Genomic DNA, 26,940 nt, shown 5'->3' with positions numbered 1-26,940 from the left:
AAGTATCTTCTAACCAATCCACCCCCCCCCACCCCGCCCCTGACCTCTTTCAGGTAGAGGATGGTGCATTCCACCCACAGGGCTAGGGAAGTACAAGAGACTGAGGAGGTGGTAACCTTGGGCAAGGCTGCTTTTCTCCAGAACCCATGGCTGCCTAGCGACCCACACACCAGAGCTCTGCAGAAAGCGGTCAGAACCATCTCAGTGAGAGCAGCCAGGAACCATGAGGAGCACTGTGTGACCTTGTTCCAGTCACTTGGTCTTTCTGTCCTTGCTTTGTGACTACAAAGTGAAGCCAATGGCAACAATCCAGATTCGAAAGAACCTGTTCGTTGAGAGGCTTCTAGGGCCTCCAAGGTGGGTGGGCTGTGTCCCTGCCCCCGCTGACAGCAATCAGATCTTCCCACTACCACTCCACTCCCTAAAATTCTTGCATGGTGATGGGGCCCAGGGGCAGGAGTGACCATAAGGGAGAGCACAAAGGAGCTCCCTTGTGGTGATGGAACAGTCTGCTGTCTTGACTGTGAGGACTGTTGCAACAATCTGCAGTTGGGATAGAATGACACAGGAACACACACACACACACACACACACACGAGGACATGTGACACTGGGAACATCTGAACCATGTCTGTGGATTATACCAACACCTACGCCTTGGTTTTGATATGAAACTGTAATTATGTAAGATGCTCACACTGGACAGATGAAGGGTCCAGGAGACCTTTTCATACTTTCTTCTTAGTTTCTTGTGAGTCTATAATTTTTTTCAAAATAAAAAGAGAAAATATATTTTCCTAGGGCTTCTCCTTGCCCTTAGCTTAAATCCGGACTGCACCAAGGATGACAGACCCCTTGCAACTTAGTCTCTCTTGCTTGTTCTGGAACCTCCTCCCATGTTCTGCTTGGACCAGCCCCGCTGCCCTGCTCTCTGTGCTTTGAGCCTGCTCAGCACATTCCCTCTGTAGAGCCTCCACGTCAGCCTCTCTCACCCTAAATCCTAAGCACCAGTAACTCCTGCCTGTCATTCAAATTTCAGAATCTCCTGCCACCCCCGCCACTCCAGTGAGGCCTTCTCTCTCAGGTTGTCCCCTTCAGCTCTCCCACTATAAGGATACCACCTCCTGATATAACCTTCTGGTGTCTACCAACAACAGACGTGACCTTGTATGTTTACCTATCTGCTGTTCATTGTCCTGACCTCCCTTCCCTATGAGAATGGAAGGTACAGAGAGCAGGAAAAATATCCATCTTGGTCACTAGTATATCCCCATACCTACAGCAGGGGCAGGTATCACAGAGGGGTACAGAATATTTTATTATATGTGCTGCCAAAGCGAACACAAGGTAGGGAATATTTATTAATGACAGATGCCTGGTTGGATAGCTGGAGAGATGGCTGTATGCATTGCACACAACTACATTTGAGCAGTGGTGAAACAAGAAAAGGAAAAAAAGGAAAGGAAAGGAAAGAAAAGAAAAGAGAAGAGAAGGGAAGGGAAAAGAAGTTACCCAATGCGGAGGTTCTCCAGCAGGGCTTCTACTATTATTCAAGCACTCACACCCACCTCCCCTATTTACAAGAGGCCCAGACTACCTCTCCTGGTCCCCATCCCCCATACAGTTCACCTCTCCCGTGCCCTTACTTCCTAATCACTAACCTTCCTGACTGCTAGCAAAGCCGGCTCAGCCATTTAAACTTTAGTCTGAATTCCAGGTCAGTGTGCCAACTTCCTCCAGAGATTCATAGTATAAACTTCTCTTGATATTACTTCATCTTGAGGGAATTTTAGTAAAGGGAAGGGGGTCCATTGTGCCTGTAAAGTTACACTTCATAGAAAGGAAGAGCACATTCAGATCCGGGTCTGAAGGAGAGGTTGTGACAGCTGAGGAGAGCTTTTAGTACTTTCAAACATGAAAGACCCTTTCCAGAGGCTTGAGGTACAGTCCCAACTCTACTGTTCTCTACCAACATTGCCCTGAGCAAACCTCTTTCCCTCCCCGGCCATCTGTAAAGTGACATATAAAGTCCTTTTCAGCTTTGAGTTGTATACCTCTAAGAGGGTACTATTCTGGGGAGAATCAGAGTGTCTGAGATAATGTGCACATTCAGAATTAGAGACTGGGGTGCAGATCAAGCCCCTTAACCTTCCCACGCCCAACCCAGCCATTCAGTTTCTGCTGGAGAAAACAGCTGTACCTCCCGCTGACCCCCCTACCAAAGTGAGCTTCCCCTCTCACCTGAGGGCTTAGCTTGGGGCAGTCAGGGCTTCGTGTGACTCTGGCAGTGGGTGCAAAGGGCTCCTGAGCAAGGTATTCCAACCCCTGCTGTCGGGAATATGAAGACCAAGTACCCTTCCAGTTAGCAGCCCCAGGAGACATTAGAAGTCGCCTCCCTAGCTCTGGGCACAATGAAATGCTCGAGCAGGTTGCCTACAGAAGCCAGGAAGCTTCCATCCCCCGGAGATGTTTCTGGATGACTCAGTTGCTCACTTCCATCATCTATCACACGTTCATCTGTCACATGGTGCCTGGAGTGGCTTTCTCCAAAGTCTTTCCAAGTCTAGGTTTGGGCAATCCATAAGTGGGCACAGTGACGTGTCGCTGCTCTGGCCAGCGAGGCGCTCCCAAGACAGTGAAACAGTCTGTGGCTCCCACTGAACCGCTTCAGAGAAGGTGGCAGAACCAAGTCATGTGCTTACAGCAATGCCTGGCTGCCAGATTCCTATTAGGCTTTTAAGACCCAGGTCCAGCATCTCTGGACCCTCACTCTTCCCGCAGGTTGAATTAGACATCTCTCAGCCTCTCACCTGATTGCTGTAGGCCCATTCCCCAGTCGGTGACTGGTTCGTAGGTCACTCTGTCCCCCTAGAATGGGAGCTTCCTAAGGGTCAGGAGTGAGCCCACCTCCCCGCTCTTTGCATCTCTGCTACCACCGCAGGGCAGGTGGGGCAGGGCAGGGGCTCAGTGGTACTGGCGAATTGTTGGAGGAACTGGCTGGGAGCTCCTACATCAGAGATGGCAGATTCCAGGGATTGGCAGTGTGGGTGGCAGGCAAGGAGCCCCGTCTCATCCACAGCCTCCCTCAGCCTCCTTGTACTCCTAGCAAAACGCATGGATCCCCATCACACACCAGACTCGATGCTCATCTGCATAGCATCCTCCTTCCAGAACAGCCCTGAGCTGTGGGCACGAATACTAATGCAGCATGCAAATGCCGGCCCCGGAGAAGGAGAGCCCCGGACTATCAATGAGCTCCCCCAGCACCTGCTAGAGTGCCCAGCCTCCTCCGACTAGGGCTCACCCAGGGCAAGAAGGGGCAACAGACACAGAAGTCATCTTGAAGTGCCCCTGTGGTCAACGTGATGCCCTGTGGCCTCCCAGGAAGGGAGCCTCCATACAGAGTGCAAGTGGGAGGGAATGCTGGCCTCTCAGGAAGGGCCCGGCCTGCTCCCCCCTCCCCACTTCCTTCTCTTTCCTGGGTGGGAAAAAAGCCCCCTAGCACGGGCTTTGAAGACAGACAGAAGGGGTTTCAATCCTTGACTCTCCAGCTGTGTCATTTTGTGACCTTGGGCAGATCCCCTCGTGCTCTGACTCTCAGTTTGCTGACACATAGAACAGAGGAGGGGGCAGAGACAGAGGTAGGATGCGGGCGGTTTTGTGGATAGCTACGGAGTTCAGGCCTCTAGTGTGCCGAAGATGCTACTTTGCCTCCTTCCATCAACTGCTGAACTTGACTTCTATTCCAAATTCCTGCTCTTCTTGGGGGAGAAATGAAATCTCGATCCACTCAGAATACCCCCATCTCCTCGGCATGGCCTGAATATTCTTCTGGGGGCTTGTGAAGCATTGAGATGTGGGGTGGGCTGGACCCCAATGTGCAGCCTATCACCCCTCCAGGCAGGCAGCCTCCAAGATGTGCCGGGTCCTGAGCATCCTGGGCTCACTCCGCCACCCAGCTCACAGTGGGGGCCCCAGCCTAAAACTCACGTTTGCCTGCTCTTTGGGGCATGGTGGGCCACGCCTCTCTTGAGCACAGGGGAAGATTCCCCTCCTTGCCTAACTCCACGAGGAGAAGTAAGTCAGGATCCCCCTTCTATCAAAGACACACAGGCTAGTGGAGTGTTCACTGTTTGTGCTGTGCAGACAATGGGCAGGGCTGGGAGGGGGACTCAGGGTCATGTCCATTTGCCCAGACTCTGCCTGGGAAAGGGGCAGGGTTGCCCTGGCACCAAGATTCCATCAACGTCTGGGGCTTCCGTGCTGACCGGTGCTTTGCCTGAGGTGGGGCAAGGACAAATCCGATCTCTGAGTTCACATTCTTCTAGGCCTCTTTTCAGACCAGAGCCTTTGGAAGTCACCATCCAAGAAGGGGGCCCCGTTGTTTCCATGTCATATTGCCCCACACAGTGAGTGCCACAGGTCTCCAACGTGGGACAGGGTATGGGGTCACCGGAAACAACGGAGAAAGTATCCATTGCTGTCTTGCAGCTTTATGTGGCCTCATTTCTGCAGCTCTGTCCCAGGGTCAGCCCTCAGCATGACTTTCTTCCTGTTTCCTTCCTTCCTCCCTCCCTGCTCTGGGCTCCCCTCCCCCACCGCCCTCTTCAGGCTGGAATTGCAGCAGCAGCTGCCTAGCTGGGAAGCTGGGAGCCAGCGCTGACAGGTTCAGCGGGCCGTGGAGGGCCAGGGGTGCTCATCGCTGGCATTATTACTAATCATCACACAGCACGGTTGCTGCTCCTTCCCTCCACCCCTGCTCACTTCCCCTGGGGTCTTCGGTTCAGAGAAGCCGCAGAAGGAAAACAGACCCTGTGTGCATTCTGCATTCCCATAGGCAGATGGGGTGGCTGCAGCCCCCGGCAGCAAGGGTATGGATAGGAGCAGCAACTGCCAGCCAGAGGGCCAGGACACAGCAGACCTCCCCTCGGCCTCTGTCTCTTGGCTTTAAGAAGCTACACCCTACCTGTGAGTCGCCTGTGAATTGCTACCTCCCAGAGAAATAGTGTTGGAAGAAATAAGTCACAACAGCAGCAGGAGGGCTTGGAGTCAAAGGGAATGTGGGATCTGAAGTCAGACTATCTAAGTTCAAAGCCATCTCCCCCACTTCCTTGCTGTGTGACTTCGGGCAGGTCACTTAACCTCTCTGTGCTCTGGTAGCATCATATATAAAACAGGGGATAATGACGATACTACCTTACTGAAATGATTAATGGGACCAGAAACAAACTGGCACATCATAAAAGCCCCATAGGCAGTGGCTGGCGTTGTTAAGGTAATTATTATATAGTCTAATGAGAACAAAGGAGGGGAGTGAACATGACAAATGCCTGCATAGTTCCCCAAGCAGCTTATGATCCATATTCTGCACGCACTTTAGAAATTCTGTCCTCATTACCCCAGCCATTTCAGTGTCACACCACCGCGACAGTTGTCCAGGGCTACCCCCATCTCAGCCTTGCTCTGCCCCTCTCACCTCTGCAACTCCGTCCCTTTCTACCCAGCTCCACTCTTGATTTCTCCACCCCACTTCCACACTGACCTTTGTCCTCCTAGGCTGACCTAGGCCCTTGACCTTGTTGAATCCAAACATTTGCTTTTCCCGGGACTTTGGGTGGAGCTGGCCAGGCTGGCCAGAGTCAGGGGTTGGTTTTCTCAGCAGCAGAGCTAGTGAAGTCATTCCCCGTCTTTCTTGGTGGGATCTGGGATGTTATGGTCTGTCCATTGCCCCCCTTACACTGTGAGTTTCCCCCAAGCAATTGAGCGCAAACTTCTGAACCCCAGTGACCTTCTCAGGGTGTGATGGAACCAGAGGCACTCATTAACTAGTGACCGAATGAGTGAGTGAGTGAGCGAGTGAGTGAAGTTTAATGAGGATGTCAATGATGACTGGCACCTGTCAGTGAGCATTGCCAGGCATTACACTTGGAGCACTGGAAGGCTTCTTCTCATTTAATCCTTACAACAGCCCCAAGAAATAGACACAGCTATTTACACCCATTTTACAGATGTTGAAACTGAGGCTCAAAGAAGTTAAAGTGGCACAGCTAAGAGCTGACCGTACCAAATCCCTAATTATAAGCTTTCCCCTGTAGTGCAGAGTTTTTTTAACTCTGTCCATGGGTGGGCTTCATGCGGGAGTCGTGGCTGCCATAAAATTTTATGCAAGGTATGAGTGTGTGTGCAATCATGCATGGCAGTTTTGGGGGAGAAGGTTCACAGGTTTCACTGGATACTTACATGTCTATTTGAACACATTTGAATCCACCTCCCTCTCCACCCTTCCTCCTTCTACCCAGCCTTCCATCCACCCCCGGAGCCATCTGATCAATTTCACAAAGTACTTACCTTGCACCTGGCCTAGGGTTGGCACCCATGACTTCTCTAGTCTCCAGGACACATTATGAATGTTGCTTCAGATAATGCAAGCCAAGATGCTTTGGAATGTCCTCCCCCCTCGCTGGGGCAGGTTTTCTGGGTAACTTGGAAGGGCTTTGCTGCAAGTGTCTGGGCTGCGTGGGTGGCTGCACTCTGTCTGAACTCATTTCAGCCCCTGGTGGAGACTGTTCCAGCACTAGAGCATGAAGGGGGAGCCCTTGGGGCCCTGAGCCATCAGGACATCAAAGGCAGAGGCTGTGACCTGGCTTCCCTGGCATCAGCCCTGTCCCTGAAGGGTCATGATCAGTCTTGACAGATGAGGCCATGTTTCATGCATATGGATGTGGCCCCAGAGAGGCACTTCCCAAGCCCAAGCCCTATTCCAAGATCTTTTCTTCCTCCTGGGAAGGTGAGGAAGAACGTGCTTTCAAAGAAGACTGGAAGGGGAAGCAAGAAATGGAGTTAGTGTTTTCAGAGCATTCTAGGCAGGAGACCCTATGCCAGGCACTTTGTAATTGTGATCACTTTCAGCCCCACCCAAGCAACTGAGGTGGGTGAAATTATTCCGCTTCCAGATTGCAGAAACTGGGGCTCTCAGGGGTCAAATAACATGCGTGAGGTCACAAAACAAACCCAGCATTTGCAACCTGATCTCTCTGACTTGAAAGCTGTATCTAACCTCCTGCCTTCTGAGGATCTATACGTAGTTGTGACATTCGCTTGTAGTTTGCAAAAGGTTTATCCTACCTGGCTTCTCTGAGCACCCCCACTGCACCTCATCCCAAACTCATCCGCTCCCTCTTTCCTCCCAGCCCGATCACAGTTTGTAATGGTAAGAGGATCTGATTGCCTTCAGTCCTAGCCCCCCAGATCCATGAGGACAGGGACGCCTGCCTCTTTGTTCATTATTGGTCCCTCTGTTTAGAATGGCGCCTGGCAAGTAGATGGTGCTTAATAAATATTTGTTGAATGAATGAATAACGAGAAAAGCCCCAGAGCAAAAATATAATAAAAGACATTTACAGAGTGCTTTGCCAAGAAACTAAGTATTTTCTTGTTGCTTTATCTGACCTGATCTTTCCACCAACCCTAAAAGGACCCTGTTCATGTTTCAGAGAGAAGCAGCCTGGGCCCAGATGTACATTTAGTAAGAGAAGCGTGACTCGATCCCAAGGCTAAAGGATGGTGCCCTTGCCCCTGCCCTGATGATCTCAGTGTGAGGATTTGCAGAACCCTTCAGATGTCCTGGGTCAGGCTACGCCAGTGCTGGTGGGGGCAGGGAGAGGGGTGCCTGCTTTGCTTTCTAAAAACTCAGGATCTATTTGAGGCGGCCAGACTTATGCATGCAGAACATTTGGGAAATGTACAAGACAGCAGCCAGCATAGTGCTGAATTGCACATAATCAGGTGCCAACCACATTCCCTTCCTTAACTAATCTGAGTCTTTTAATACCAGATGGGGACCCTGAGAATAGATTTCCTATGAAACAGATGAAGAGCCAAGATGGAAGCCAAGGGGAAGGGCTGTGGCTGACTCATTTCTACACCCCTCTAACCCAGCACGGTACCTGGCCACAGCAACAATGAGAGCATCAGTCCAGGGTCCGTGACTGGCCATGCTGTGTGCCAGGCACCTACTAAGGGCCTGATGTCACCTCCAGTCTTCACAGCAGCGTGACAGGGTAGGTACTACTGTGGGCCACAGAAAGTGAAAGTAGCGTTCAGAGAAAGTACGCATCAGGCTCCAAGTCACACAGCGAAAAAGCAGCAAAAGCATCCTGGGCACCCAGGCCTAGCAGTACCCCCAGGTCCAGGCTCCTCCTCTGACACTGCTGTCCCCGTGTGCGGTGGGCACTCAGGGACCTGCCCCCGCCTGCAAGGATGAAAAGAAACATGACTGAGCGAGTGCGTGAGAGAGGAGGGGAGGGGACAAACGCGATTTGTGTGTTACACAGACAAGCACGGGCATGCTTGATCAGGACCCCCTGCGGGCTCTGACCATTTTACTCCTTCCTCCCCCGACAGCCTTCCAGGCGTGCCTTAAGGAGTTCTCCATGCGTGCTTATGTCAGAGCGATGGGAGGGCCTTCCCTGCAGAGCTTCCTGAGGGCAGGGACTGGGCCGTGGGTGTGTATTACTCAGCCCCGGCTGCTCTTACACAATGCCACAGACTGGGTGGCTTAAACAACAGAAATGTATTTTTTCACAGTTCTGGAGCCTGGAGGTCCAAGATCCAGGTGCCAGCAGGGTGGGTGTCTGGTGAGAGCTCTCCCCTTGGCTTACAGATGGCTGCCTTCTGCTCCCTGTGTGCTCACAAGACCTTTCCTTAGGCATGCGTTCAGGGCTTGGGGGAACTCTCTGTTGTCTGCTCTGAGCCACTATGGGTACTTCCTTCCATGGGATCAAGACCCCAGCCTTATGAATTCGTTAAGCCTTAATTCCTTTTTCAGAGGTCCCGTCTCCAAACGCAGACTTCTCGGGGGCAGGGCTTCAACATATGAATTTTGAGGAGACACAAACTTTCAGTCCGTAAGAGGGTGGATGAGGCAGGGGTCAGAGCTGGACGTGGGGCAGGAGCTAGCTTACCTTCAGGAGGAGAAGGAGTCACCGCCAGGGAAGCCCCACTTGGACAGAGCTGGCAAGATGGCCTTAGTGAGAACATGCTGGGGACAGCAGGACAAGCTGCCCCCATGGTTCTCTGCTCTCTGTGGCAAGTCTCCCAGAGGCGGGAGGGGGTCTGCTGTCTTCTCTCCTTTGACATGCATCCCTTCTGAGATACTCTGTTTGTGAGCTTCTTACAGGCAATGTGTGCTGTATCATTGTGTGTGTGTGTGTGTGTGTGTGTGTGTCTGCATGTATGTGTGTCCATTTACCTATAGATAATGCCTACCACCCAGGACATCTTCAGGAATAAGGGAGCGGCTGTGCTTGTAAATATCTAGTCCTTGGCTGACATAAGAATGAATAAAGATTGGTTGAATAAGTGAATCTTTACCTGGAAGAGTGCTTCTTCCTTTGAAGAGCTAAGAGGATCTGGTCATCACCAGCTTTTACTTAATAATTGGGTCCCTGAGCAAAGAAAATTAGCCCATTCATTCAGTCAGATTGACTGCACCCCCTGCCAGAAAGAAGGGGTTAAGTAGACAACGTAGAGCCAAATTAGTAGTGGTTCCTGGTCTTAGGGAACCCTCTGTGTGGAGGGAGAGACCTACAGGAAAGCGATCCAAGGAGCTGACTTTTCTGAAGGGCAAAAGCTCCAAGTGCTGCAGGAACCCCTGAGGCAGGCACCAGTTCAGGGCTAGGAAGGGACTGCTGGAGAACACGACACTTGAATCAGATACTCAGAGGATGGGCAGCAGGTCACCAGATGGAGAAAGAGGCAAGGGATGTTTGAGGCAGAGGGGACAACACATGCAAAGGCCCTGAAGCACAGCCATAGAGGGCACTAGGGAGGGTCTGTGTGGCCGGGACCCCACGGGGAGCACCAGAGAGCACAGAGATGAGTCGATGAAGTCAGTCCCCAAAAGGGCTTCGTAGCTGAACTCGGCAGTTTGGACTGCATCTTGGTGACCTCACTTTCTTCCCACTGCTCGGAAGCAGCCGGTCATAAACTCCTCCAGGGTACTTTGCTCTCTCTGACCTGTAAAGTGGAACAATTCTGCTACTCTGCTTCTTCATGTGGTCATGGGGAAGAAGCAGAAATGCAAGAATGGCCTCCTAGCCTTCTGTAGACACTCAAGTGTTGGTCCTGGTCTCCAGGTAGCATGGGCAGGAGCAGATGCCCCAGAGTCCAGTGATCCCAGAGGGCCGCACCATCCTCTCCCCAGTGAAGATCCCTTCTCTGTTCCTTGAGTCCTGGTCACTCTGATGGGTCCTCTCCTGATCCCTGGCTTCCACCCCACCCCCACCCTTCTTCTCCCTCAAGGAGAGCAGGAGGGAAGCCGCAGACCAGCCTCTACTAGTCCTGTTCCACCAACCAGGCTTCTAGGCCTCATGGACTGGCAGTTATGAGAACTGAAGCTTTGGATCTAGTGGGGCCCAGAGGAGATCTCCCCAGCCCAGGGGTCCCCAGTGTCCTCATCTGGCAACAGGAGGTTGTGAAACAGCCCTGGATTAATCCCACATTCTGGCTAAGTCACTTCAGGCAAATTCCTGACCTTCAGTAAGCCTCAGTTTCTCTTTCCAGTAATGATTAGATGACCTGTCTAACTCTCAGAGTTGGGGGGATGTGGGCTATGCATAGCAAAGGGCAATGCTAATGAAAGGGACAGATGTTATTGAGCACAACTTCCCCATTGCACAAAATAGGGCATATGTTTGGATTTGAGAGTGCGTTCAATGCTGAATAGGTGAAGAAAACTACTCAGGGTCCCTGGCCAAGTCTCAGGCCAGCTTTGTTCCTGAAAGGGCAGCTAATGGACTAGAAAGAAGGGAAACAGCTCCTGAGGGCACTTGTATCCTTGGGGTACGCCTACGTGCCTGTATAGTCTGGCGCTTGCATGAATGTTGGTAACCGTAATGCCATTTTGCGCTGTGCGTGCGGCTTCATGCCTCTGTGTTCGTGTACCTTGTGTGGGGGCCCGTGGATGCCCCTGTGAACGTATTATGGGCTGGGTGTGTCTGTGTGTATAATAGCAATGTCTGTGTGGACTTGTGGAACTGTGCCCATATTTTCTGTGTGACTATGTGTATGTGTGTGTTTCTGGGGCTCTGTGTTAGGGGTCCTGGGATCTGCAGGCATAGTGCATAATGGGAACTCAGGCAGCTCCTACCTGGAAGAAGGGTAGCTCCTCTCAGGCTTTCAGGGAGCAGACCTGGCATTTCAGCACCACAGGGAGCTGAGGGGAACCCATGGGGGGTGAACCTTAACTTTGCCCTTTTGCATGAGATACTGAAATAGGGGTTGGGGTTCTGTGTGAGCTGCAGTGAAGACTCAGAGCAGGGAGACTGTTTCTTAAATTCAGCCATTACCCCCTCAGCACCAAAGCACAGCCTGCCCCTTAGCTGATGGCTAGGAAATTACTGGGGGGGGGGGGGGGGGCGGTGCTGGGGGAAGGTAGAAGGATGAAGGAGGGAGAAAGCCAAGGGAGAAACAACAAAGAGAAAACAAGGGTCCAAAGGGGCTCCTTTACCCTCCCCAATTCTCAGTCATGAGAAGGTGGCCCTGGCGTTGGAAGGGCAGGAGGGACCCTTCCTCTCATGACAACCCAGGTAGATGTATGTTTTTCATCTCTCCGTGGGTGGACTAGAGTTTTCTTTTCCCCACCCCATGAATTCAGGAGGTGATTAAGATTTCCCTTGAAGTCAATGAAATAGCGCACCACACACAGGGACACACACACACACACACACACACACACACACACACACACAGCAATCTGCGGCTGCCCCCTGAACCCCACCCATCAGCCAGGTGCCTACCCAGGTCTGTGCGCCCAGGGGCGCAGCCCTGGAGCGCGCACAGCCAGGCAGGTGCAGGCGCGCAGGGCGGTGGGCAGCGGTGCGGCTACAGGCGCCCCTCGGGGGCCCGGCCCCCCGCCCCGCCCCGCCGGGGTTACCCGCCGGCCGCCCGGCGCGCCTCGGATTCTCCCCGAGCGCGGGCAAGCAGGCGGGCAGGCGGGCAGGCGGGCAGGCGGGCGCGCGGCTCCGCTCCGCTCCGCGCCCGTCCCTGGCTCTGTTCATTCATGATTGGTACCCGGCCCCCGAGAGCCACCCGAGCGCCGGGAGGGGAGCGGAGCGTGCGGCAGCAGGGGCGGGCTGAGCGCGGCTCCCGCACCGCACGCGCCGCTGGCTCGGGAGCCTCGGCCCGTGTCCGGCACCGAGCGGGCTGTGGGGCAGCGTCCTCGGCCCCTGGCGCGCAAAGCGGCCCGGCCCGGTTCCGAAGGCTCGGCGGGAGCGGCTGGCCCTGTGAGTCAGTGCATGTGCGGGCTGAAGAAGGAAAGAAAAGGCTCCCAGCGCCCCAGCCCCACGCTCGCTGAATACCAAGCTGCAGGCGAGCTGCCGGGTGTTTTGTTGTGTTTTTTTGTTTTTTTTCTTTCCTCCTCCAATTCGGAGTAGAGGAGCCACACTGATTTCTTTCCAGGGGAGGGGAGGGGCAGGGCGAGGGGTCCCAAGTCGCACACAAGTCTTCACTGCCATGGGGGCCGTCATGGGCACCTTCTCGTCTCTGCAAACCAAACAAAGGCGACCTTCTAAAGGTAAGCCACCTCCTTCTTCCTTTTGTTCCCCTGGCTGGGTTTGGGGGTGCTTGGTGCTGAGCTGGGGTGTGCCACCCGCCTGCCTCGGCCTGGACTCTCCTCTCCACGAGGAGCAAGGGCAGGTTCTTATATCCAAAGGAGTAAGAAACCTGGCGGAGGCTCGGTGTGAATATCAAGAACACGCTGCTGAGACCCAGGGTGGGCGCTGGCCCCAGGGGTGGGGGAGACCCCTCTGGGGCTCCAGGTGCCAGGACTCTCCTCCTGGAAATCTCTAGGAGCAGAAGGAAGAGTCGGACTCACAGGTGGGGGTGACTGGATTGTCTGAGTGGAAATGTTGGGAAGCTCTTTCCGTTCCCATGACGGCTGGCGATTGTGCAACTGTGGGCACCCAGCGAGAGTGCTCGCACATTCACACACTCCTCCGGGTGGCCGTGCTGGCACAGACCTAGGAGTCCATCATCAGGGAGAGGCTGCTCTGTCTGTCCACCCCAATAAACCTCTGCAAGCCAAAAGGAATCAGTTGCTGCCAGGGGGTACAACTCCCTGGGCTCACGTCCCGGTGCATGTCCTGGTGGCTGGGGGTGTCATTAGGAGCGAGGGCATCACACAAGGGTGCTGTCATGCTCTGGGAACCGCTGGGGGGCTGAGAGCACTGTCAAGGTGTGATGGAGCAGTGAGCTTCTGTCAAAGATTAGAAAGTGTGATACCCCCTGCTCCATAGCTGCCATTCCCCAGCTCAGACCTCCCCAGTCTCACCAGTGGGACAGTTGTCCAATGAGTCCTTGTGAAGTTGGGCCAAACATATGTTGCGCCATAAGGGACTATGTGAGAAAGTTGGTTGTTGGAACGGAAGGACAGGATGCAGTTAGGAAGAAAGAAAAGGATGGGGTTTTGTTTTCCTTCGTTTAATGCTCAAATCTTCTGGTGAGAGGTCGAAGGATTTTAAGTAACCTGACACTTAAACCTTCAAGTACTGCCATTGGAGCTGAGGTTCTGGTTATAGGTAGGGGCTGTAGTTCCTCAACCTTCATGCTGGGTAGTGATTAGAACCGTATTAAGGCAAGGGTGGACCCCAAGGTGCTCGGTAAATCTGCTCTTAGGACTTGCTTGGTCTCTTCTGACTCATTAGGCAAATTTGCATCTCAGAGTTCCCCATGAGTAACCTGTCCTCAAAGGGTCCAGGCATCTGGCCCAGCTCCCAGAGACATCAGGCTGGCTGAGCAGTGCAGGATGAGATCTCCGGGTGCAGATCTTGGGTGATAAAGCTGGACTGGTGTTTACATACTAGAACACGGGTATAGTGCTGCACGAGTCATGCATCCTTCTGTGCAGGGAAGGCTCAGCGTGCCCTTTTACCAGTCTTGGGCAGGCAGGGTCTGCAAGCCTAGACCCAGATTCTTGACATTCGGAGCCCTGCTTCTCACAAACCCTCAGATGCTCCTTGTGTGGGAGCAGAATTCAGCACCAGACCTGCATCATTTATCTGACCACTGTGAGGTCCCAGAGGCCAGGGGACTGTGAAACAAGAAACCCGGGGACTTGCTTTAAAATATTTTCAATGCCTGTGGCTCTTCTGGGAGGCCGCTAGGTTTCACAGAAAGATCTTGAGCTCTGGAGTCTGCTGGGGTCTGGGGCATGCAACCCAGATTCATCACTCCCTCCCTCTGAGATCTCAGGCCAGCCCCATCTCTCTCAGCCTGTTTTCTCATCCATAAAGTGGGTGAGAATACTACGTCCAGGCAGGACACTGGTTGTGGGGGGAGTAGAAGGAGGGAGGATCCTGTTTCATATACAGTGCGGGCTGAGCCACCAGGGACCCAAGGGAGATGGTTGTAAGTGCATGGAAATACAAAGGATGGATATGGAGCTTCTAGCACAGGATCGTGCAAAGATTAAGAGCTCAGACGTCCCTTCTCCTACAAAAAATTCCAGGTCACGCCAGTGAATTCCCACAGTATTCCCAGAAGCCAGAGCTCTTTACTGTCTCTGAGGACCCTAAGAAAGAGAAGAGGGGATGACAGCATTCAGTGAGCCCTCCCTTGCTGTGTGCCTGATAAGTGCTTTTTGGGCACTTTCTTATTTAACTCTCTCAACAATGCTTGTTTGAAGCTCACAGCAGAACAAGGCTACTGGGCAGGCGGCCATGACAAGCTGTCCCATCCCTGAGTGGCCAGTCCCTCTTGCGGAGAGTTCCGCCATGTTGGCTGAATTGCCCAGGGCTCCGGCCGTGTACATTTCTCCCAGCATTTGCCCTGATCAGTCTTCTCTCACCATCTTCCTCTGTGGAATGCTGATCAGCAGAAGACCTTTCCTGCAGAGGGAGGTGACTTAGAAATGGGTTGGGGAGGCCAGTGGTCAGGGGTCACTTCCTCACCAGGTCCCTGAGCCTTCTTTCTCTCCGGTCCCATCCTGTTCTCAAATTTGAAGCTTTTCCTTGCTGATGCTCTTACTGGAACTGCTGCTATGATCTCTGAGACATCAGGCTCAGATCTAATTAGAAGCCGTCAGAAGAGGGTGATGGAGATTTTTAGTTCAGGAAGTGATCTCCCTGCTGGGTTCAAATCCAGGTTTCACCACTGTTGAGCTTTGTCTTACTCAACGGTAAAGCAGGGACAGTTGTAGTTACTTCCTTAAAAACCACTGCTGGGCTGTGTGGATGTCAGGGATAATGCAAATCAAATGATCAGCACCAGCTCTGCTGTGTACAAAGTGGTCAGCACATTTTAGCTACTGTTCAATTTATAGCTTTACTGTTTGTGGCTTCCAAACGTCTAGAATGAGACCATTGTGGAAGTAGGCAGTGCCTCTGGGAGTCCTAACGGCTTATCTCTGGAGCTCCCTTCCAGTGCCGTCCAGGTAACTAGGACCCCAAAACCCTAGATGCGCAGATGCTGGCCCTGTCCCTGCAGCCCCCACTGACCTCTGCTCTATGGCTGGAAAATTTCCTGCTGAAAAATGCCCTGCATGTTTCCAAACTATGATTTGGTGGCACATACATGTTTTTTAAAGTAGGACCAAAAACTCCATGTGATTAGTGCCGAGAGAAAGAGAGATGCACCTAGCCCAAGCTGGGCGTCCAGGGAGAGCTTCCTGAAGGCAGCTGAAATCTAAATTAGTTTAAGAGCTGTGTCACTGGATGAAAGCATTCAAATTCATTTTCTTTCTCTGTTTGGGATCTTTGTTTGTCTTTCATGAGGAAGGAGAAAAGCCCTACTTTGGGGGATTCAGCTTCCGCCTCCCAGTCCCCGGTAGAACTTCTAGCTCCCAGAGTTTTGTATGCGCTTTTCATACCTGCTCTGGGCTTTAAAGAATAAGTGTGAAGGGTTGGGGTCAGGGGTGGCCAGAGAAGGATGATGTGGGTGCAGCTGCTGGTCCTGGGCGGGTAGGCCGGCAAGAGACTTTAGGGAGAACATCCCTGAATGATAAGACCATTGCAGGAGAGATTTTTGCCTATAAGCAAACGGTGGGCAGTCCTCTGTGACCAAGAGAAAGCATTCAGAACCTTCAGGAAGGTCTGAGCTTGGGATCTCCAGAGTACTCATTGAACAGACGAGCAGACTGAATCCCACAGGTACTCGACAATTTTTCTAAGACCGTATGGTAAGTTAGAGACAAATGTGGGACTGGGTCCCTGATTCCTAGATCAGTGAGCACCTTGGAGAATTTATGGAACCAGAGAGCTCCTGAGGAAGCTGTGTTTGTAGAAGCTGTGTTTGTAGTGTGCTAATCGGGCAGTGTGTTCAACCTAGAAGATCTGGAAGACCAAGGAGAGGCAGAAAGAAGCAGTACCCTTGCTGTCACACAGCCCTTTGTCTCAAAGGACCTTTGGCAAATCATTTCACCTTGGAAATGCCAGTTTCCTGATGTCTAAGAGAGGCATGCTAACTTACAGAGGTGTTTGTGCTGGGCGGCGTCACCCGCTTCTACCTCTTTGTCCATCCTTTCACTCTGTTACCCCTCTCCCCACCCCCTAGTCCAACGATTACAATCCCACCCATATCCCAAGACCTCACTCAGCTATTCCCACAGTCAGTCAAGAAGACTTCTCCAGACACCAGGAAGTAGTGATTTCTCCAGTCTACATTCCCCAAATTTTTGAGGTGTGCGTTCTCAGGACTCCCAAGTTATGCATTGAATTGGGCACTGGATGGCGGTGTTAACCCCTTCCTCACCACCCCCCACACCTCTCCAAGGTGTCAGCTTCTTGCAGGGAGCTTATCTGGATCATTCCTCATAGTCCCCAGCTTGGTTTCTTGCACATAGTAGGTACTCAAAAACATCTTTTCTGGAGGAAATTATAAATAATGGAATGGCTGGCCGTTCTCTGTTATTTTCTAGAATTGCAGACCCTGCAGGAAAAGTTAGCTTCCCGCTGGAATTTCAGTTACCAGCCCACTGTCTGGAATGAATTCTCTTATTTGGTCTGCTGGCTTTGAATTGGCTTTGTCCACAGAATGTACTGAATCTGTTTACCATTTAGCAGGGAGATGCTGAGAACAGTGTTCCCCAGCTCCTGGTAGGTACAGAAGGATGAGGAGCCCACACCCAGTGCCAGGCACAGTTCTTAGGCCCTCCGTTCCAGAAGAAAGTCAGTGGGGATCAAGATGAACAGAAAGAGGGAGGTGGGAAGATTGAAAGGTAGAAGTGAGGGACTACGGTCCAAAATGAGAAGGCTTTCAGCCCACTACCTGGTAAGGGACCCAGTCTTGGACCTCACTGGATACCTAGAAGGGCTTTGCTCTATAAATGCTTTGCAAACGTGCAAAGGAACAGTGAGTGTGTGTGCCAACAAGCGAGTGGAAGAATGGTTGATTGAATGAATGGGGGAGTAAATAAATGAATGAATGAAAAGAAGCAAATGAGGTATCGAATGAATGCAGGAAGGAATGACTGAAGATAGGAAGTCATGAAGGAATGAATGGACCCATCATTAATGAACGAGCGATGAAGTACTAGGAGGGCTATAATGAAAGACTGTTTTTGCATGAAGAGTGTTGATTGTCATCCTATCCCAGTGCTGGATCTAAGCTGTCCGCCATGAAACTCGGAAGGAGTCAAGGGTGCAGGAAGCTCTGGTACAGATAATTAACCATAAACTTAGAGCAAGCACTTCTTAGAAAGCTAAAAATTATGAATTCAGTCAAGAAGAGTCCTGGTAGTTTTTGGATATCAGTAGGTGTGTAGTGTTCTGGGGGAAGGTGAGAAGATGGGAAAGTATCTCTACTTTCACTCTTTTGTTGATTCGCTAAAAAAAAAAAAAGAAAGAAAGAAAGAAAAGAGAACTAAAGCAATGACTAATCCAGAATGGCCTCCTTTGTATTTCAGGTTCACGTTTACCTTATCAGGGTGAGATCATAAACCTGTACGTTTGTCTACGCATGTATCTGTTCACTAAGCAATCTCTTAAGTACCCTTCATCATCCCTTCCCTGATGTTACCTCTGCCCAGGGTTCACTCTGGCTTCTGATCACCCTCCACCGCCACCTCCCCGTTCTCCTGGCGAACTCCTACACATCCTTCAAGACCTCATTCAGTGTCCTTCTCTCCCAGGCTCCTGCAGGCAGAGTACATCTCTCCATCCCCTGCTACGTCTGCAGCCGTTGCGGCTTCCCCTTGCTGTAATCGTGAACATTGTGTGATTATGGATTTATACATTTATCTCTCCGACTAGCTCTAAGGGAATGAGTCTTATGCCAGGGTTTCTGTCAGGCCTGATATTGGGTCCAGAGCTGATGGATGTTGGCTGGATAGAGGTAAGGATGGATGGATCAGGGTGTGTGTTTCTGATGGCTCCAACCAGGGCAGGAATGCGGCGGCACAGATCAGAAATCCAGGTCTGCTTATGGGGAGAAGTGCTGCAAAGTTCTGCATAATGGCCCTGGAGGTGATGTTCCCATTCATCAGGCAGAGAATGAGCAGTGTTTAGGAGAGAGAGAGAAAAGAGGAGAGAGAGAGAGACTGACTCATTGGGAGTCTTGGGACCTTCAAACAAAGTTGACTTATCTTAAATGCGTCCCCTCCCTCCAGGGAGTATTTTAAATGGGTCACCTTCAGGGAGTTGCCGTCATCGACTGGGATATCACTGGCTTCCTGTATCCTAGCCCGGGGAGCAGAACTTAGGATTAAGTCTTGTGATTTCAGGCCAGGCAACAATCCTCATTGGGGCAGGGGGGAGATGGGAACCATACTCCACTCAAATCAGGGGACTAAGGACAGGATTGCAAAAATGGTTAGGGCCACTGCATGAAAGTAAGATCTTGGTTTAAACTCTGGCACTCTGACTCTAGCTGAACCTCCCTAGGCCTCCATTTCCTCCTCTGTAAAATGGGGCCAATGACTGTGTCTCCGTTACAAGGTTATGTGTATGGGGTCAAGGAGGGAGTGAGCACAGGTGTGATGATTTTAGCAACTTGGTATAGTACAGGCTTTGCTGCTGCCTTCGTCCCATCTCAGAGCAGGTCCCTTCCTCCTCTGTTGCTTCCTCGGCACCGTGACTGGGCAGTCCTTGGCGAGCTCTGTCCCTCCAAACTGCAACCTCCGATTCCATCCCTCTGGGACCCAGAGCCAGCACAGCACTGGCCACTGGAGTCCCGGTTTCTCTGGTAACTCCGACAGGAAGGTGGAAACTTTAGATGATGAAGGAGACTCCTAATGGTGAGCTAGAAAAATGGGGATCATCTGTCAGGGTGAATTATAATTGATGGTAACTGCTGCTCTCTGCCAGGTACCTTCCTCGGGCCTTTTCCTACATTATTTTCATAACCTCTTCCCAGCCCTGGAGGACAGCCCCTATTACAGTTCCCATTTTGCAAATGAGGAACTGAGGTTCTAAGAAAGGAATCTCCTTGCCCAGAGCACACAGTTCGTGGATAGCAGCGCCCATTTCTGGCTGACCCCGGGGCCTGAGCTCTTGGGCATTACACCCATCCCCCTCCCCTCCTGCCCTCGCCACAAGGCAGAACAGCCCAAATGGGGAAAGTGGACGTTGGGGAGAAGGCATTCCGGGATAGACCTCATTAGCCATACAGAACAACCGAGCCATCTGCAGGCCCTGAGCAAAATGCTTTTAGCCTCATCTCAAACCACCCCTGGATCTGTTTCCATTTAATCTGACACTGCAAAAGCCTAAATATGAAATGATTGGGGGCAGAAGGCCAATTAGCAAATTCATTAATAGGATTAAACATCACTCCCCCGCTCTAATCATTTATGTGAACTAAATTCTTTTCCCTTTGTTGCAGCCATCATTGCCTGTCAGTGAAGGATCGAGCACTTAAATCTCCAAGTATGTTAGGACTCCAGACCTTCTTAATCAGGAAGCAGAATCAGTCAGTGTGTCTGCACGTGGTGGGGAGAGGCAGGGAGGGGTCCGTCAGTGGGAGCACGGTCATCCTGGCAAAGGAAACCAACACGAGGCCTCGCTGGTGCATCCACTTTCTGTTCCCTCGCTGCCTCCTTTCTGCCCTTGGCCGTGGGTTGGCCTATAGCTTTAGTACACATTGGCAGGTGACGTGGCGGTTTGGGGCATATACTCCTAGACCTGGCTTCCAACCTTGGCTCTGCGGCTTGTCAGCTCTGTGACCTCAAGCAGGCCCCTCTACCTCTGTGAACCTTCATTTCTACATCTAGAAAACTGGGATGTTGAGAGTCATTTCCTCCAAGGTTGTTAGGACGATGGAGGCAGTCTCGCTGCCATGTGAGAGCTTGTTAGAAATGCAGTGTCTGGTCCCTGCTGGAACAGAACCTACGTTTTACTACAGTCTCCAGGTGGCTTCTGTGCCCGCTGACCTAGGGCCCAGATTATAGTACGTATGTAAGTGCTTATGTGTATGTTTCTAAGTTTACATGTCAAGCTGGAAGGGATCTTTGAAGCCTCCTCGTTCAAGTCTCATTTGAGATAACAAAAAAGGAGCTCCAAGGAGGTGAGTGGCTTGCCCCTCATCACGAAGCCGGAGCGTCAGATCTGGGATCTGAACCCCAGGCCTCCCCAGTCCTGCCTGTTGTCACACAAATCGCTGTGAAGTCTGATCTCCCCAGACGAACATTTCTTCAATCGAGCTTTTCTTTCTTTCTTAAATAAAACAGAAGTGCAGGGCTCTATATGCCCATTAAGTTTTAATTTACTAATTTGAAATGTTATTCCAGCCAAGTGAGATCCTGAATCTTGATTCTGCCAGCCCTCCCTTCAGCTTTACCTGCAGGTTCTGTGACACGTGAAGATATGACAAGGATGCGTTCTGAGTCTTTGGCGGGTTGTAGCTCAGACATGGGCCGGGACAGAGGGCAGACAGAGCCGTGCGGACTAAAGTCCTCTCTCCGCAAGGGATTTCCTTGGTAGTGCTCTGAATTGTAGAGCAGGCTGGCAGCCCAGTTTCTGTACAAAGCCTCGGTGTGGGATTTGAAGCCAGAAGGTATGATGGAGTTAGAAGGAGTCTAAGAAACAGAGGAAGAGCTTGAATCGTGGAAGTTAAATGCCTTTTCCATAGGACATAGTAGCACCTCCCTGTTGGAAAACCAACAAGCAATCCTGCCAGCTGTCAGAGGAAGCGTCCTGCACTAAACGTTAAGCAGCACTCATCCAGGATCAGTAGACTTGTTTGGGATAGACACTGGAGGGATCGGGAAGCATTGCTTGAGGAGCGATTTGAATTTTTTCAGGGCCTGTATGTCCCAGATCCTTCTTCATACCCCATCTCCTTAAACTTGTACAGTGGCACTGTGATGGTTCTAGTGTCAGTCTCCCTTTGCAAACTGGAGAACCAAGGTACAGGGAGGTCCTAGGTCTAGTGATGGAAGAGCAAGGGTTTGAAGCTTGTCTGATACCAAGGTACCCCACCGCATGCCTCTTCCTCCGGCCTGAGGCCTCACTCAGGACAAGCAGGCCTCAGATGCCCAAGAAGAGATTGAATAACAGCGGCTGGCTTCTGAGCCCTCGGGAGCCAAACGTGACAGCCACCAGCCTCCCATTGGTCCTGTCACCTCCTCACTTCACTCATGTAGACTGTGGGCCCCAAGGGAGAGGAGGGCTTTGCTGGCAGCCGAGGGAGCGTTCTGGAGGTCCTACAGCACCTGGCTTCCATGTGGGGCTGAGGCTGCATCTTCTCTCCATCCCTGGCACTCACCCATGTGCCACTCTCCCAGATGGCCCATCTGCCCACTCAGCAAGGGTCTCTTCCAGAGGCTTCTCTTCTCACCTAGTGAGGGCAGCAGGGGACTGACTTCCTTCCCTTTCTCCTTTGCAGACTGCCAGCTCTGGGCTGGATTAGGACTCTAAGTCCTCAAGGTCCTACAGCTGAAAGTGATTGTGATGCCTCCTCCCCCCCCACCTAACCAACTACCACTCAGATGGCTCACAACAGAAACAGTCAAATGAGTCTAAGGAAGTCAAATGAAATTTGAATTTTTTTTTCCATGATGACTACTTTGTTGATTTAAAAAGAAATAGATAATAAACTTTCAAAACACTTTTTTTTTTTTTTTCACAATTTTTGATGCTTCCACTTTGCTGGTGCTTTAAGCATCTCTTGAATGGGCTGTTGGGTATTTTTGCATCTGAGTGGGAACCAGAGAAGAAAAAGAAAAAAAAAAAATCCGTATTGAGGACTTATTGTCTATGTGCCAGGCATTATGCAAGGTGTTGACAAATATAACAATAGTAATACAAATACTATTTTAAAAGCTCTCATAGTAAGGAGAAAAAGAATAGTAAAAACAGGGGCACCTGGGTGGTTCTGGGTTAAAGCCTCTGCCTTCAGCTCAGGTCACGGTCTCAGGGTCCTGAGATCGAGCCCCACATCGGGCTCTCTGCTCATCAGGGAGCCTGCTTCCCTTCCTCTCTCTGCCTGCCTCTCTGCCTACTTGTGATGCCTGTCTGTCAAATAAATACATAAAATCTTTAAAAAAAAAAAAAAAAAAGAATAGTAAGAACAAATGACATTTATGCAGCATTTTTTGCCAAGTACTATGCTAAGTGCTTTCGATATAATCCTTACGACAACCCATGCTCATCTCCATATAACACATGAAATCTCGTGCTATGAGAAATAGCAATCAGTCCCTGATTTTATAGATAAGGAAGCTGCAGCTCAGGAGAAAGTGACTTGGCTAAGCCCCTCCAGGCAGCTGATGGAAGAGCCAGGATTCCCACCAACTCTGACCGACTCCAGAGGCAGATATGGTGCCCCCACCCCCCGGGGGCATTATGAGGAGGGTGGTAGGGACTAAAGACTGAGTATCAAATCCTGTCCTGACTTTCTCAGGAGCACCCTGCACTCCCCACTGCCTATTCCCCTACTCCACCTGCCCTCACCTTGTGCGACTATGCCACCATCCCTGGGTCTTCCTAACCTTCCAGACAAACCACTCTGGGCATTGGTCCACACCGTATAGCCCGTACTGGGTCTCAGTCAGTTTTCCATCCCCCTGTCCCCCTCCCCGCCCTCTAAGAAATAAGCTGCCCAACAAGAAGAATGGTGTAGGATCCTGTCTTTGCCCTCAAGGAGCATCACTCTGATGACAATAATATTAAAAGCAAATCTATAGAGCTCCAACTTTAGCAGCTTGGTTTTATTTAGGCCTTATAGCATCTCAAGGAAGTCAGCATTATTGCTGGACTCTGTACAGATAAGGTAACTGAAGAACAGAGGACATGCGGAGATGTCTGAAGTCTCACCTCCCGGGAGGAGGCAAGCCAGCATTTGAACCCAGATGGTTTGACTCCAGCGCCTGCCCACTTAATCACCAGGTTAGACTGTATCTGAGCACCGACTTACACCCAGTTGCACACTGTGTTACGCCATGGGGGTTTGGAGGAGGAAAGGGCATCTCTATCTGAGGGTAGAGCTGCAGAATCAGGGAGGAGGCCTGGAAGAAATAGCATTTGAGGCTGATTAAAGAGGAAGGGCTGGGCCAGTGCAGGAATGTAGGTTAGTAAAGCTCTAGGCAGAAGGAACAGGACGAGCAACGTCATTGAGGGAGACAAGAAATGAGAAGGAATAAAAAGGAAGGTGATGCTTTGCACTTTTGTGACTTGAAGGAAATCGGTAGAAAGGTCATCAGGAGAAATGAGAGGGAATAGACTGGAGGTAGAGACCCAGAGTCAGGCGTCCACATTCAGGAAGGTGGAGGGGAAAGGTCCTGAAAGGGAGGAAGGATGAGGAAAGGACTAATAAGTGGGGGTCAAGACTGTCTCCAATGCCCCTCCCCCTGTCTTGCCAGAAGTCTCCTAGGGATCACTTCAGCCCACAGCTGTTCCCCCCCCAGCCCCCCCTCCAGTTCACTCGCTGTTTGTCCTGCGTGATTTAGCAATTGATTGCCTTGAATTGCTCTATAATCGCTCCCTGTAAACATGCCTTGGCTGTTCGCGGTAAGAGCACACTTGAACCTCTCCTTCTGCCCTTCTGAGCTTCTTTAACGAGTCCAACACCGTTCTGGGCACATTAGGGGGCATTTGGTGGCTTGAATTAACATTTCACTGAGATGCATGGGGACTTGGGATTCCCTAATTGGGATTAATGTAGCGAAGAAGCCTGGGCACAACGTTGAGTCTCCTCTCAGCATATCTGCAGGATCCACACCATCAAAGACAGTTGTTTCGTGCAAAAGCGTAGAGCATTGGAGGTAATCTCATAACAGTTTAGAGTTGATAGAAAAGGTATGGCATGTTGAGTGAAATAGAATGGAAGGCCAGTCCTGGCTCACCTTTTATAAGCCGCGTGGTTGAAGCAAATTGTTTGACCCCTCTCTGTATGTCGGTTTCAGCATCTATGAAAGAACAGCGGTCATTATGTCCACGCATTGGGTTGTCATGGGGATTAAATGAGATCACGGGAAAACAAGTGTTTATACACTGTAAGGCAATGCGTAAACCATGGGTCTTAATATGTAGAGGATGATAATAATCACAGGTGTGGTAATGCTTTTGATGGTGGTGGTGATGACGCTCCTGACGGTGATGGTAGTGTTGTGGTAGCAACGGTGATGGTGATAGCGGGTGGTGAATAGTGTTATTGGCAGTGGTGATGGCTATACTAGGGCTAAAACTGGTGATGGCAGAGACATTGGTGACAGTGAGAACAGTGGTATTAGAGTAGTAATGGTAGAGCTGATAGGTCATGGTGTTGGTGAAGCATGATGATATTAACAGCAATTGTGATGTTTATAGTAGAGTTAACACTGACTGGGTGGTTGGGGTGCTGATGCGGGCACGATGGTGGTGCTATGGTGAAAAGGTTGTATTAGTGATGATAGCAAGACTAGAGCTGATGTTAGCAATGATGGTGGTGGTGAAATAGTGGTGTTAGTGGTAGTGTTGGTGGCGGGATGAGGATGCTAGGAATGGTGGTGGTGGCACCAGTGGATTTGAAGCTATCTTTCTCTTTCTGCAATCTATCTTCTTTGACCAGTCTACACACAGGTATTTCTAACCCTGAGAATATTAATTCCCCCAGATTCATTTGTCAGCAGTAGGAAAGAACAAGACACAGCAGTTCATGCCTCTAGATTTATCTATGGCTGGCACTTTCAGAGCCATTTTCATACAGGCTGCCTTTATGAGACTGGCATTCCCAGGACAAAGCATAGTGCCATGCCTACCACATAGTCAGTCTTCAATACATATTTGTGGAATGAAAGAGTAAACTTTCAGGAGAGCATAGGCTATACTCTTGAGTGAACTCATCAGATTTAAATGCCCTGCCTCCAAAGGTACGTAGGGTGGTCAGGTAGCTCCCTATCTCATCAGAATGCACCTGCACCCACACCGTGACCAGTGTGGACAGCGCAGCTGCCCTTCTATTCCAAGATGCTGGGAAGACTTCCTGGGAACCCCTGGATGTCACCCTGGCCTGACCACCTTCTTCTCTGACTTTGGGCTGACTGAGCACAAGGAAGAGCAGAAAAAAATGGCATCTCCCACTAGCTGCTTCTGGAGTGTTCATATCTCTCTCCTCAGCTCCGTTTCTGGTGCATCATGAATAAGAGGCATGTCTTGCCCCTGGAGACATTCTCTTGGCAGCAAGTGCCTCCCCCTGAACGTGGGAGGGATTACAGAAGGTGTTTCAAATCGATTGCCTTCATAGCCCACCTTCTACCCTGGACAAGTCAGAGGTGCCTGGAGGGTCTGCCTCTCCATTCATTGTAAAAAAGGAATATCATATGTCAACATTGTAGGGTTCTTGTGGCTTTCAAGTATGTGGTGTATAGTAAGGGCTCAATAAATTGTAGTAATTTTTAATATCAGTAGCAGGTATTATTTCTATCATTGGTGGAGAGATTAACATTAAAGTAGTGAATAATGATAGACCAGAAAATTCATACTCTCTTCGATGGAACATGTGTGGTTTGGATGCATTTGAATACCCTGGTCTTGGAACTCTCATCCTAATACATCACACATTGTTGGGCAGTGGGATGCGGTAACCTGTAAACAATTGCATTCAGGTACTGTTGTGTTGAACAAGAAATAAGACTTGGAGACCCAACAGTCTTAGATTTAAATCTCAGACTTGCTTCTCACGGGCTGTGTGACCCTAAATAAGTTATTACGTGTGCCTTGGTTTCTTCGTATGTCCGGTGAGGTTAATAATCCTGAGGACATCTGTTTCTTGGGAAGAATATGGAAAATAAAGTGTAAACGGAGTGAGGGTGCGAATTTGTTTCCCAGGTGGCTCAGGCTCAGGTAATGGAAAGGCCAACGTGCTTTGGGGATTAGAGCTGCCTTCAGCCTTTATCTGTCTCTGGAGTGGATTTATTATTCCTCCAAACCCTGGAACAAAGTCAAGAAGGGGATGCAGGAAGGGAGGAAGAAGGGTCATAAGAGTGTGGAAGAAAATGTAAACCTGGAGAGTGAGGGTAGCAGGCCGCCTGCCCGTAGTAAGCCGTCGAGAGAGGATTCCAGGAGTTGTCTTTATTATTCTCACGCTTGTTCTTGCTGTCAGCACACGTGGAAAGGAATCAGGGTAGAAAGGAGAACTGAAGCAAAGACATGGGGTGAGTGAGAACATGCAGGGGTGGACAGATCCTGAGCTGAATTTGGTCAAGGTGACCAAGCACCAGGTACAGTCTGCAAAGAGTGGAAACTGAGACAAGCTGCTCCCTAGCTGTCTCCCGCGACTTCTAATGCCACCCAGTGACTCCAGGTGTCAAACAGGAAGAGCTCTTCAATGATGTGTTCTTTGTTTTTTTGATGGAGGGGAGATGTTGTGGGAGGGGCAGGGGGAGAGAGAGAGGGAACCCAAAGCAGAATCCTTGCTGAGCACGGAGCCCAGGGTGGGGCTCGATCTCACAACCCTGAGATCATGACCTCAGCCAAAACCAAGACTCAGCCGCTCTGCCAACTGAGCCACCCAGATGCCCCAAACAGGAAG

At 50.8% G+C, this 26,940-nt stretch overlaps 1 protein-coding gene across 5 annotated transcripts in view; it reads left to right on the top strand.

Annotated features, from left to right (window-relative positions):
* KCNIP1 (potassium voltage-gated channel interacting protein 1) overlaps window positions 1-26,940 on the top strand; it is a 340,059-nt gene that overhangs the window by 114,464 nt on the left and 198,655 nt on the right. The window contains exon 1 of one of the 5 annotated variants that reach the window (XM_082726163.1): window positions 11,944-12,574. The exons of 1 other annotated variant lie outside the window; for it this stretch is intronic. In XM_082726163.1, coding sequence (XP_082582289.1) covers window positions 12,514-12,574 — 61 coding nt within the window. In that variant the 5' untranslated portion in view covers window positions 11,944-12,513. Of the gene's footprint in view, window positions 1-11,943; window positions 12,575-26,940 lie in introns of those variants that run through there. 3 more of the 5 variants (XM_082726160.1, XM_082726162.1, XM_082726165.1) reach the window with 3 other exon arrangements.

This window comes from Mustela nivalis, assembly GCF_964662115.1.
Source record: "Mustela nivalis genome assembly, chromosome: 3".
Classification (NCBI taxonomy): Eukaryota; Metazoa; Chordata; class Mammalia; order Carnivora; family Mustelidae; genus Mustela; species Mustela nivalis.
Note: the sequence above shows the minus strand (reverse complement) of the source record. Positions and strands in the feature narration are given on the sequence as shown.